This window comes from Nansenia antarctica, assembly GCF_963989245.1.
Source record: "Nansenia antarctica genome assembly, chromosome: 8".
Taxonomy (NCBI): domain Eukaryota; kingdom Metazoa; phylum Chordata; class Actinopteri; order Argentiniformes; family Microstomatidae; genus Nansenia; species Nansenia antarctica.
In genome coordinates this window covers 52,223,381-52,237,505 of record NC_137678.1, presented here as the reverse complement: position 1 = coordinate 52,237,505, position 14,125 = coordinate 52,223,381, and the positions used below count along the sequence as shown (strand labels likewise).

At 46.1% G+C, this 14,125-nt stretch overlaps 1 protein-coding gene across 1 annotated transcript in view; it reads left to right on the top strand.

The window, feature by feature from the left end:
- Positions 1-14,125, top strand: part of gnptab (N-acetylglucosamine-1-phosphate transferase subunits alpha and beta) — a 61,932-nt gene that overhangs the window by 5,015 nt on the left and 42,792 nt on the right. The window contains exons 4-7 of the mRNA XM_080537395.1: positions 2,275-2,325; positions 3,384-3,592; positions 10,570-10,634; positions 11,241-11,375. Coding sequence (XP_080393521.1) covers positions 2,275-2,325; positions 3,384-3,592; positions 10,570-10,634; positions 11,241-11,375 — 460 coding nt within the window. The remainder of the gene's footprint in view (positions 1-2,274; positions 2,326-3,383; positions 3,593-10,569; positions 10,635-11,240; positions 11,376-14,125) is intronic.

Here is a 14,125-nt window from a genome sequence, read left to right as displayed (position 1 = left end):
GAGCGGGGCCGGCGCCTTGCATGGTAGCTTGCCGCCATTGGTGTGCTCTGGAATAGCCTCCCCCTACATGTCAGATCCGCCTAGAGCGTCGAGGCTTTTGAAAACATTAGCTAAGACATAGGCTACCTTTTCTCCCTGGCCTTTGACCTGGGGTGAGCCTGCCTCCCGACACTGCACTTTTTGTACTTTTATTTCTGCACTTGTATTTTGTATTGCACCTTGTTTTTAGAGTATTTTTATCTGTTGTTTCTCTTTTACTAGTGTTTTCACTTTGGAGGGCTGTTTTTGTCGTTGTAAAATGTGCTATATAAATGAACATTACTTACTTACTTACATGGATTACATGGTGTTTTGGAGAAAATATCTGTGGGTGCAATTGAAAGGAGTCTGTCATTATGCATCCATACAGGGAAGCGAATGTGGGGTGGGTCAACAATTCATTAGCATATCAATGTGGAGGATATCTGACCCACTGAAGATGATTGAATCATCCCCATTCATCCTGTTGCTTAGAAGAACCAGGATTACGAGGACAGTGTCCTACACATTCTAATATGCTCTTTTGTGTCTAGCTTGGCCTTTTTGTTTAAAGTAAGTAAGTAGCCATGTGCACCGCACAAACCAGAACGGTTCTGTCAGAAAATAAGGGACGGCAACCATTGTTCTTGATCTATCACCCAGTCTGAAACATATACAAACGTAATCAAATAATTTAGATTAGATTAGATTAGGTTAGATTCAATTGAATTGTCATTGCAGAGTACAAGTACCAGACAATGAAATGCACTGTCATTGTACCCCAATACTGAGGGGGGGATACTGAGAGTCATTGTCAATGCACCCCATGTTGGGGGGGGCGGGAGTGTGTGGAGGGGGGGATTGTTTATCAGAGTGACAGCTCTGTGAAAGAAGTTGTTCTGTAGCTTGCTGCTACGGGACCTGAGGATTCTGGACTTCCTGAGTCATCTAGGGGGATGGTAGGAGGGTAGGAGGGTAGGATGGTAGAATGGTAGAATGGTAGGATGGTAGGATGGTAGGGGATCAGACAGACCGTGGTGTCCTTGATGATGCTTGCTGCCCTCCGCCGACACCGGGCTGCCTGGAGGGATGGTAGAGAGATGGTAGGATGGTAGGACGGTAGGATGGTAGAGAGATGGTAGGATGGTAGGATGGTAGAGAGATGGTAGGGAGTTTGGTGCCGATGATACGCTGGGCGGTTTCCCCCCCCCCCCCCCCCCCCCCGTTGCAGGACTTCCAGTCAGACACGGTGCAGTTGCCGTACCACACTGTGATGCAGTTGGTGAGGATGCTCTCAATGGTGCAGCGACTTGACATCTTCATACCAACCTGTATGAATCTTCAATACAGCTATCTATCTTCATCTATGTTAATCGGTTTGATGGTTCCTGTCAAACTTATCTTGCTCACTCGCCATCCCTCATGGTGCCAGTTACAAACGGTCGGCTTGTTTAAGTCTAGAAATCGTATAGCCCCATAGGGCAAAGTTTCAAGTTTTCACATTACAAGTGTAAGAGAGTAAAATTCTTAGCCTTCGGTTCCTTGACATTGCAGCACAGAGACAAATATGGTAATAAGGCAAGATAAGTCAAGATAAATAGACAATAGTAAACCTTTTTTAAAAGCATAGAAATTGTTTCGTATGCCCCTCAATTGCATCCACAATTACTTTCCACACTATTGCTATGCATGGGATTGCAGCCAAGACTCCTACAATACGATAACACATTTAAATCAGGGCTCCCACGGGTCCTTGAAATCCTTGAAAGTTTGTGAATTTGAGCAAAACAAATCATGGTCTTACACGTTTTGGAAAATAGACATGGGTCACTGAAAGTGCTTGAATTCCCCTCTCTCTCTCTCTCTCTCTCTCTCTCTCTCTCTCTCTCTCTCTCTCTCTCTCTCTCTCTCTCTCTCTCTAAAAAAAAAAATGTATTCAAAAAAGTTTTACTTAGCTCTTCAACTAGTAAATAAGTCTCTGTATTGCTTAACCTTACACATATTTCACAATATATTGTTGTGCTGTGGTAGAGAAGGCAAGAGACCATCTAGTGTTCACACATTCAAGCCTCTCTTTTTAATTGTTGTCTGTGAGCGGATAGGTCCTATTATATAAATTCTCATCTAGATCTGTCTCAAACTATGCCATGTTGGGTCCTTGAATTTGAGGGAATTGAGTCTTGAAAGGTGCTTGAATGTGATGTTTCAGAAGGTGTGGGAACCCTGTTAAATGACCTTTCAAACTGTTCACCATAGAGAACGCCTGGGGAAGAACGCCAGTAACACCACTGAAGTGCCCAAGGACAGGTGAGTCTGATAAGATACCAAACCCCTGCTGCACTATGGACTCATTCAACTGTACTTCTACTGTCATTTACCATACTGACGCAACTGTTGTGTTAACAGACGCAACTCCATACTGATGCTGCCCGATTCTTTTGTGGAAGGGTAGAGTTGAGATTAGATTATATTAGATTAGATTCACTTTATTGTCATTACATAGTACAAGCCAATGCAATGAGATTATTGTGCGTCTAACCAGAAGTGCAACAAATAGCAATTATTGCAGTGATAAGTAGCAGTATTTACAGCAATCTGTACAGTAAAGTGCAAAATGGTAGCGTGATGTGCAATGTCATACCATGTCATACCATGTCATACAATGGTGACTGGATATGTGCAGTGGTTATATATAAATTGAGATTATATACAATGTGCAATATATGTACAATGATACATATATGATAAATATATAGTATATAGTGATGGTATACAACAATACAAAAACATAGGCTGAGACACCATCTTATTGAGATTCAAACCCTGTGTGACTGTCTTGTACAGAGTGGGTTTAGGCACATGATAGGCAGCCTGTTTCCTATTTCTGTCAACCTTCAGTGGGGGGGGTGGGGGGGTGGCGGCTATGGTTACGACCACAGTGAGATGTTAGCTGCAGCCTGGACGCAGAGCCAGGCCTGTGTAAGGGCTGCAGACTTCAGCAAGACAGAGCAGACCTAGACAAGACAGAGGAAGAGGAAGTAAAGCAGCCATGTTCTATTCTATATCGTGATGTTAGAATTATAAGGTTCTATCTCCATTTTTGTCAAAATTGAGTTTTTTACATAATCTGATCCATTCAGTGTTTATTAATGCCTGTGTGGTGTTATTTTTAAAATGTTGAAATCTTTGAGTTAGTAATTCATAAAATACAAAGGTTCCATCTCACAAAACATAATGGAATGTAAAAACTTCCAGCTCAATATCTCTGAACTACCCTAAACGGAGATAGAACCTTATCATTCTAAACGGAGATAGAACCTTATCATTCTAAGCTCACGATGTGTCTCTCTTGTGTTTGTCTCCAGTGTGAAGCCAGAGTGTCTGCTCTCCCACTGTATCCTAGCGCCCATGCTAGCCCTGGACCCCGCCCTACCCGCCAACGTGACTCTGAAGGAGCTGCCTTCCCTCTCGCCCTCCTTCTCCACCGCCAAGCAGCTGCTCCAAGTGGCCAAGCCCCTCCACCCAGGCCCATCCATCACAGTGTCCGTGATCATCTTCCACTCCCAGGCTGACGGTACAATACACCCCCGGCATCTTACAGAAACAACAAACATGAGCACATACGACAGAGAGTTAACGAACAGGCACAGGGGAGAATTAAAACAGCAATGTCCAGTGGGGGAGGGGGGTGGCAGGGGTAGGGGAGATGGTTAGGGGTAGGGGAGGTTGTATGCAGGTCCAGGGGGGGAGGGGGGGTGGCAGGGTTAGGGGAGATGGTTAGGGGAGGTTGTATGCATGGGAGAACAGGTAGGTTTTGAGGCGGGATTTAAAAGTGGAGAGTAGGGCTGGGACGACGCGTCGACCTAGTCGACGTAATCGACTACGTCAATACGTCGACTTGCGTAATGTGCGTCGGTGCGTCGCAAATAAACAACATGGCTGCGACCAGTTACGAGCGACGTGTCATTGATTTTCAACAACGCTTAACTCGCGCTTTTATTTTGAAGACGCGAAAACGAAACCGGAAGTCTATAATATCAGAATGTGCCTCTTGTTGTCTTTCAGAGTCAGAGAACAGATACCAAACTGCCGGCATGTTTGCTGTCATTTAATTACTTGGCAGTAGGTAGTCATCACTCAATGCTCATCTCATTTACAGAACAGCATGGGTTGCTTGCACTGTTTGATCGCGTCATAAAAAATGTACGTCTCACATTGGCGAACATTCACACGGAACACGGAATGGCCGAACTCCGACTGTGCTGTAAAGTGGGTGGAGTGGAGTATGGACTCCGCACATGCGATACAGTGTTTCCTCCAGGAATTTTTACATTAGTGGCGGAGAGCCCTGTCTGCGCGCATTGCACTGATTTGCACGACCAGCTGTCGCTGTAGGACACGTTCGATTGCAAAATTCATTTATCCTTTATGTTCCCAGTTGAGGGCGTGTAGCTGTCGTTAGTTGGCCTGCTTTTATTTAGTTATGCGTACGTTTGAGTTAGTCATCTCTAGGATTGTTGTTTGATATTAGCCTATACTTTCTCTTATCTGCATTTTGAGCAGTACAAGACCCAACAACACAACTCTGATACAGGACTAATGTTACCTAGCTGCTATAGACCCATTTGTACTAAACAACTACAACGTTGTATTGGACAATTTTTTTTCGAACTAATCCACAGACAGCAGTCTTATTAACGGGCCCCTGTGGTGCCAGGTGTGGAGGCGACCCAGCACAGTGGGGATATACACTATCAAGCCAAGCTCTACTGTCAATATTTGCGTGTGTGTGTGTTTTACTTTGAACGCAATTCCAATTGCAATGTCCCAAGTATTACCTACATCTCCTCTGTGGAAAACTCTAATCCCGACGCAGCAGTTATTGTGCTCGGCGATTTTAATCACACCAACCTGCACACCGAACTTCCCAATTACAAACAACAGGTGTCATGCCCCAGCAGAGGAGCTAACATACTAGACCACTGCTACGTTACAATCAACGAGGCTTACCGTTCGTTCCCGAGGGCACCGCTGGGAAGGTCCGACCATGCCATGCTGCTCCTCGTCCCGAAATATAGACAGAAACTTAAATCCTGCAATACGACACCCAAACCCGTTAAGTCCTGGACTGCAACTGCCACTGATACTCTGAGAGGCTGTTTCGAGTGTGCAAATTGGGACATATTTGGTGCAGGTGCGAACAGCCTCGATGAACTCGCCCGCCGTAAACGTTGTTAGCTGATCCACCAACTAGCTCCTTTGCTCCTGCCAGCCATGCAGTTTCGGATCGCTCATAGCCACTGCTAGCTTCAGCAATGTTTGAAGTGTCTGGGACATCTTTTTTCTTGAAAAATCCATCCATCTGTCGCTGTTTTCGTTTAATTTTTCGAAGTTATTTAACGTGAAATCTTATTTGTGCACCTAGCTAGCTAGATCAGCTTTTTGTATCTTTTAGATCAGGGGTATTCAATTACAAATTCAGTTGGGCCAGATTTGAAAACCAAGAAATTTTGCTGGGCCAGACATTTTCAGCGACCAGTAGCCTAGGCACCAGGTAATGACACATTTCAAACCAACACAAATGAATGTAGGCCTAATGAAATACAAGCAGTTTATTTATAGTTTTCCTTTTAAATTAGGTAACATCTGACACAGGCACGTCAAAAAGACTTGACTGAACACAATAAAAGAGCTGTAATTGAACAGAACCTAATAGCAATACTTTTTTCACTTTCTAGGTAAAACAACAACATTTTGGTCTCAACTGACCCATGCACATCTCAAAGTGCATAAAAAAGTGTACAGTAGTATACCAATAAAAAAAAAGTCCTTTTGTAAAATAAACATTTTGGTCATAGCTGAACACAATAAAAGAGCTGTAATTGAACAGAACCTAATATCAATACTTTTTTAATTTTTTAGGTAAAACAACAAAATTTTGGTCTCAACTGACCCATGCACATCTCAAAGTGCATAAAAAAGTGTACATATACAAATAAATAAAAAAGTCCTTTTGTAAAATAAACATTTTGGTCATAGCTGACCCAGGCACATCACAAAGTGCTTTTAACTGAATGAAAATAACCATCAATGCCTTGAGTGCACAATTAAACAAGTTACAGTTACAGTTAAACAATAACATTGAATCTAATCTAATCTAATCTTACCCCGCTGACTTTCTTAGTGTGAGAAGTGACATTTTTTATTCTGAACAAGAGCAGTGACATTTGGCTCATAAGATGTCAATGCAATCCGAAGGCATTGGTGAAGAGTACTGTTAGTCAGAGAACAACGAGAGCTGCTTTTTATTGTGTTCATGTGTGAAAAGCTTGCTTCACAGGTGTATGTTGATCCAAACATACTGAGCACATGGATTGCTACTTTCTTAATGTTAGGGAACTGGTGCACGTTGACATCACTCCAAAACTTCGCAGGTCCATTAGTGCGAAGCTCCTGTGCCATGGTTAAGGATGACTGCATGTCAACAAGTTCAAGTACGAATTTCCCCTCGTCGATGGAAGGCACCACTCCCTTTCCTCTGGTGGATAAGTCCCCTTCTATTGCAGCAGTGAACGGGTCTCTGGCAAAGCCCATCACCTCTGCGGGCAGAGCAAGCCCATCCAGTCGACCAGCAAAGTTCTCTTTCAACCTCGCAATGAAATCAGTCATCACATCTGTGATTTGTGCCGGGGATGAGACGCATTTGCGGAGCGTTGGAAAATGCAGCATTCTGCCGGTGCACAAGTCGGCCGCGAAAAGGTCCAGTTTGATTTGAAACGCGCGCGTCTGTTCCACAAGATCAATCACAGTTTTGTCTCTGCCTTGTAGCCCCACATTTAGGTCATTCAGGTGTTTGAACATGTCGCTCAGAAAGCAGACATCAGCCATGAAGTTGTCGTCCAGTATGCGATTCAAGTGTGTTTCTGCCTTCGTTTGCTTGCTGCTGCGGAGGAAAGTTGTAATCTCCTCTCTGAGATCACAGAAACGCTCCAGTGCCTTGCCTTTGGACAGCCACCTGACGTCGTTGTGCAAAAGCAGGTCGTGGTGCTCAGCAGACATTTCTGACAGCAGCTTGCGGAATAAGCGATGTTGGAGGCTCGAAGTGGAGCGAATAAAATTAATTGTAGCCATCACGTTGTCCATTGTTGTTTTAAGCTCCCCGCTGAGTTTTGCGCACAACACCGTCTGATGCACAATGCAGTGTAAGGATGTTATCTGAGGTGCAACAGCGGACCAGCGTGCTGTCAAACCATTTACTCTCCCTGTCATGGATGGAGCCCCATCCGTCACAAGCATTCCCACACGCTTCATATCTAGACCATTGTCTTTGAAAAATTCTGAAATGTTCTTAAAGACTATCTCGCCAGTTGTGTGTCCTTCTAACGGCAGTAAACCGAGCAATTCCTCTCGGAAGCATTTGCCGTCAAAAAAACGGACATATATGCACAATTGTGCGATATCGGTTCTGTCTGTGGACTCGTCTACTGCTATAGACATAACATCAGCTTTCTTCAGTTCTTTTAACAGTGTTTCAAACACATCTGTAGCAAGAATTTCAACCCTGCGAATGTTTGAAGTGTCTGACAGGGGAACGTTTTTAATAGCAGATGACACACTCGTTTTAATTTTGCTGTCAATTATCACTTCATCTATGACGGCCAGCATACAGTCTTTCATGGTTTCAGAATCAGTGAATGGCCTTTTCTTCTTTGCTAAGATCCAGGAAACACGAAGGGATGCTGCTGTACCTCTCTCTTGGGCTGTGCATGTCCGTACCATCGTTGTACAGCTCCGATTGTAGGATGCAATCAAACTCTGCACTTTTGCAGCCCTCTCCTGAGATCCCTCTGGAAAGTTGGCCCGGAAAGTCGGGTGTTTCTCCATGTGGTGCCTCCGAATATTGTAATCTTTAAGTACCGCAACGCACTCATTGCATATTAAACACATCGGTTTGGCATTTGGACTTTGTGGTAAAATAAACACGTATTTTTCAGTCCAGGCAGGGTTAAACCGACGGTTTTCATCGTCAATTTTGCGTTTCAGGGTGGAGAAAGTCGAAGACATTTTTGGAGTTGATATCGGACTTCTAGCTAGCCTGCCTACAGAACGTGAATATAACGCTCTAGCAACAGTCAACCCAATCAGGGCATTGTTTGTTAAAGTGTGTCTAGCAACGTTATATTAAACAATGCCCTGATTGGGTTGACTGTTCACACGCTCACACGTCACACCTTGCCACGCCCAATGCGTGACATTTGAGAGCCCTGGTGTTATATTCACGTTCTGTAGGCTACTATTGTATGGTAACGATCCTGTATGAGGCCCGTTAACAGCTCCACCAAGGGAGTTAACTATCTTGGTCTAATGGTTAGCGCGGTCGTCGTTTATGCGGGAGATCGGGGTTCGATTCCCGCATGGGGCGAGTTACACTACCAAGTCTCCGTTCGCTACAGTATGAACACTCGCGAAATACGTTTTTCTCTACTTTTATGGCTGGGCCAATCGGGGGTCGCGTCTGGGCCGCATGCGGCCCGTGGGCCGCTAATTGAATAGGCCTGTTTTAGATGGTTCACATTTAGACCAATCAGGAGTAGCCCTTGTGTCACGTCGTCAACTGAATGTTTAATGTCATTACGGTAATCTGATTTTGGATCAGCGGTTAGAGAGAGATGGGCGTGGATTTAGGTGCACTTTTAGTCAACATCCATTATAGCGCTGATCTAGGATCAGATATATTTTAATCAGCTAAAATGTTTTTTTTTTTTTTTTGGGGAGAAATCGTGCACTTAGTGGACTGAATCAATTAGTGGCGGAGGAAATTCATTCGTGGCGGCCCGCCACCAATAAATGCATATAGAGGAAACACTGCGATAGTATGTATACTAGTATACTAGATAGTAGTATAATCATGCGAGCTTTTATCGACAGGAGATCTCCGACACAGTTGTACATCAATGGCGCGGTTAAGGCTTATCCCTCTGAACCTGGCCGATCATTCGGTGCATCCCTACTCTCAAGTATTGTGATTTTCTGTCGTTTTTCTTTTCCCTGTCAGTGTCCCTGTTAGACATGCCATCATTATGAACAGCTAAGATACTGTAACTTGTTGACCTCCTAACTGTCTCTCGCGACGCGCCCGCCCCACACTTTGAGAAATACTGACCTATAATAATAATAATAATAACCAGGAGGCAGGCGGGGGGAGAGAGAGGAGCGTGGGAGGGGGAGAGCAGAGAGAGGGGGAGAATGTATATGAATGTGAGAACTTTTATATTTTATAATATTATATTTTATGTTGGACTGTAAGAAAGAGAGGATATTTTTTGTTGTGGAATATTGCCCTGCAGTGCAGAAGCCTAATTTATATATTTGTACAAGAATAATTGAATAAAATAAGAGAAGTTTTTGACATTTATTTGGTGAAAATTAATTTAAATTGATACATTAATCGAACAGTAAAAAAAATAATCGTTAGACTAATCTCTAAATTAGTCGTTAGAGTAATCGACTAACCGGAAAAATAATCGCTAGATTAATCGTTAGAAAAATAGTCGTTAGGGCCCCGCGGTGGCGCAGCGTTCTAAGCATCAGTCTCTGGTGCAAGCTGCCCACCGGGGACTGGGATCGAATCCCGGTCTCGCCAGATCCGGATATGGCCGGGGCCCACAGGGAGCGGCATATTGAGCGGCCGCTCCCAAGGGGGGTATAGGACTATTTCCGGACAAGGATCAGTCGCGCAACACCGCCCCCGGGGTGCCGGAATATCTCCTCTGGGGCTGCCGGCCACGGGGTTATGCGGCGGATCCTACGCAATAGGCAGGGGATAATTGGATACTAGGTTGGGTGCAATTGGATACTAAATTGGGTGAAAAAAGGGATAAAATCAGAAAAACAAATAAAAAAAGAAAAATAGTTGTTAGGGACAGCCTTAGTGGAGAGTGAGGGTGAGTCTCTGAGGGGTTGAGGGAGAGAGTTCCAGAGGCGGGGGTGCGGCTCGTGAAAAGGCACGTCGGTCTCCGAAGCCTTTGAGTTTTGAGGGTGGGACCGTGAGGGGAACAGTGGATGAGGATGGGAGGGTACGGGTAGGGCGGTGGGGGAGAAGGAGGTCAGTCAGGTAAGGGGGGGGGGCAGGCTATGGAGGGCTTTGTATGTGAGGAGGAGAACTTTGAATTTGATACGTTCTTTGATGGGGAGCCAGGGGAGAGAGTGGAGGACAGGAGTGATGTGGTATTTGTATTTGTAAAAGCATTATTCAAATCAATTAGATTGTGTCGGGACAGCATATGTTCGCATGGATTATGCTTACCCGCCAAAATTTGCTAACCGACTAAAGCACTCAAATGATAAGAATATAATCGAACTCTTACTCTTAAAGCGCAGTGGTAGAGATGACTGACAGCCTGAGTTTGAAGCACCAGACAGGCCCAGAGTTCAGCACTGCTGAAGCCCAGGAGTGACTGGGAAACGCACGGCGTAAGCCCTGCTGTGGAAAGCCGGCGATTAGTACCCATTGTAATGCCCTCCCTCCCTCCCTCCCTCTCTCCCTCTTAGCGGATAAGGCCTACACAGATGTGTCTCGCGAAGCCCTGAAGCGCTCTGTCTCTAGATGTTACCTGGTGAGTTATTATTATTATATATTATATTATTATTATTATACTCTTGCCCTTTTTCCCCATAGACCTCGATACACTCTTGAAAACCCTCTAAATTGTTACATGAGTTACCTTAGTGTTTTCACCTCAGTGTCGAGTACATGAGGGATCTAAACCGTGTTCCAGTGAAGGATGTGAAAGCGTCGAGCAGACGTCAGTTTTTATCTCAAAATATGTCATCCATGTGAATTGTGTAGATCTTTGGGGGGGGGGGGGGGGGGTCTAAGTCTCATCCAAGTCACATGATGCGCGAGCTAACTAATCTCCCTGTCTGCTAAACTCTGCTGCTGTTGAAATAACTTTTAGCTTCAGGCAGCTAGGTACAATTCCATACAGCATAGAGAACACAGTCACGGTAAACTGTTTTCGAAGTAATTCTGCAGGTGTGAAGGTCAGGGCTGCCGCTACTTATACATGCATCATTGTTAGACCACCGTTAGTGCTAGCGGTATCTATTTAACCCCATTAGTGCTAGCTCTATCCCCCCCCTAATGTTAGCCGCAAAAAAAAAAGTGCCACCTTTTTGGGCCATCACCAGTTTGCACCCCTGATTGTCTCTCCCTGCTGCAGACCACAGATAAGGAGGCTCCGGGGCTGGTGCGTCTGCAGACGGTGGCGTACCTCAGCGGGTTCCCCGCCTCCTTCAAGGAGACGGAGCAGATGAGGGTGAAGCTGCCCTCCGTCATCACCGCCAAGATCCAACAGGTGAGACACAACCTGGGGACATAGACCAGGAGGAGGCTGGGGGAGGTAGAACGCCAGGGGAGCCTGGGGGAGGTAGAACACCAGGGGAGGCTGGGGGAGGTAGAACACCAGGGGAGGCTGGAGGAGGTAGAACACCAGGGGAGGCTGGGGGAGGTAGAACACCAGGGGAGGCTGGGGGAGGTAGAACACCAGGGGAGGCTGGGGGAGGTAGAACACCAGGGGAGGCTGGAGGAGGTAGAACACCAGGGGAGGCTGGGGGAGGTAGAACACCAGGGGAGGCTGGGGGAGGTAGAACACCAGGGGAGGCTGGGGGAGGTAGAACACCAGGGGAGGCTAGGGGAGGTAGAACACCAGGGGAGGCTGGGGGAGGTAGAACACCAGGGGAGGCTGGGGGAGGTAGAACACCAGGGGGAGGCTGGGGGAGGTAGAACACCAGGGGAGGCTGGGGGAGGTAGAACACCAGGGGAGGCTGGGGGAGGTAGAACACAAGGGGAGGCTGGTGGAGGTAGAACACCAGGGGGAGGCTGGGGGAGGTAGAACACCAGGGGGAGGCTGGGGGAGGTAGAACACCAGGGGGAGGCTGGGGTAGGTAGAACACCAGGGGAGGCTGGAGGAGGTAGAACACCAGGGGAGGCTGGGGGAGGTAGAACACCAGGGGAGGCTGGTGGAGGTAGAACACCAGGGGAGGCTGGTGGAGGTAGAACACCAGGGGAGGCTGGTGGAGGTAGAACACCATGGGAGGCTGGGGGAGGTAGAACACCAGGGGAGGCTGGTGGAGGTAGAACACCAGGGGAGGCTGCGGGAGGTAGAACACCAGGGGGAGGCTGGGGGAGGTAGAACACCAGGGGGAGGCTGGGGGAGGTAGAACACCAGGGGAGGCCTTTTGATCACAAAAAAACCATCCTCTACCATGGTTGAAATTGAGGACAGTGATAATTTACAGCAGTCAAGAGAGCAGTGATGATGACGATTAAGCTTGTAGCATAAATAAATGCTTAGGCTGTAACTTTTTGTTGAAAAGTTGATTTCAGTGTTTACAGAACAGAGCAGTGCTTAAAGAGATGTCCGTTTATTTCAGTGTGTTTAAAGAACAGACATTCAGTTAGTGCTTAAAGAGATGTCAGTTGATTTCATTGTGTTTAAAGGAGTCTGACAGACTTTCATGCTTAAAGAGCAGTCATTTGATTTTGCATTTGTTTATTTAGTTTTGCACACAATCATTTGTTCGTTCATCTTTATTTATGAATAAATGTCGTTTTGCTAATATAAGTTATCCATGTATCCCTTTTTCATCCATCCTGTGGGACGGGTCGTGACTCGCGAGCTCGGGGAGCACCAAGCAGCATCCCTAGGTGCTCCTCTGAGCACTGGCCCCAAAAAGTTATGTGCACCCCTGCTTATACATCATATCTATCATATCTATACATCATATCTATCATATCATATCTATACATCATATCATATTATCATTTTTAGATGACTAAATCTAAGTCTAGGTGTCTTTGTAGGACAATCTACTCTGTATACGGCAATTACACCTAGATTACACCTAGATTTCGGGCGGAGAAGCGGCGAACAAGCAACGCCAACGCCATGTCGCAAACACCCTTGTGCGTTACAATGAGCCCCGTCCTCCGATTTCTACCTCCACCAGCCTCCACTGAGGTCAATCATTTAAGGTAAAGAACATTGTGTAGTCAAACAAGATATCGCAATCCAGATATTGTGATCCCATTAGACAGGGATGTGTGTGCCACTGTTGTTCCACTAGAGGGCGGTGTTGCTGCACAGATATTCATCACCTCACAGTAGTGAAGGTTGGTGGTCTGGGTACAGCAGGCTGCCGTACATGTCGTTGGACAGTTAACGGTGTAAGTACAGTTACAGTACAGGTCAGTTACAGTACAGTTACAGTACAGGTCAGGTAGTACAGTTACAGTACAGGTCAGGTTAATGCTCTCCTCCTCCTCTCCTCCTCCTCTCCTCCTCTTCTCCTCCTCTCCTCTCCTCCTCCTCTCCTCCTCTCCTCCTCTCCTCCTCCTCCTCCTCCTCCTCCTCTCCTCCTCCTCTCCTCCTCTCCTCCTCTCCTCCTCCTCCTCTCCTCTCCTCCTCCTCTCCTCCTCTCCTCCTCTCCTCCTCTCCTCCTCTCCTCCTCCTCTCCTCCTCCTCTCCTCCTCCTCTCCTCCTCTCCTCCTCTCCTCCTCCTCCTCCTCCTCTGTCTTGTCAGGAAACACTGGTCCCGCACGGCAGGTTTCTCTGTCGATTTGTCAGGCAAAAAGGAGATGGATATGAATAGGATTTTAGACTTTCATATGAAGATGATATTATTATATAATGGGATATGTAGAATGAGTCAAGGGTATGGTTAGGGAGATGCTCACCTGAAATGTACACACTGGTGGTTAATAAGGGTTAATAAATAAGAAAAAAGTGTGTATACTGCTCCCTTGTCCTCTAAATACCCTGCATATCTATCAGAGTATATATGGTAAATGCCAAATGCCAACTCCCACTTCCCTAATTGTATAGGTGTTAATAACAGACCTGCCACCAGTCTTAAATCAACCTGTCTAGGGGTCAACGTAGGCTAACCTGACTGTGTGAATGCAGCAATAATATGGACGTGAAATATGTCAGCGCATGTGTGGGGTGGCTGTGTCTCAGGAGGGAGAGGCTGTGTCTCAGGAGGTAGAGGCTGTGTCTCAGGAGGTAGAGGCTGTGTCTCAGGAGGTAGAGCCGCCGCCTAATGA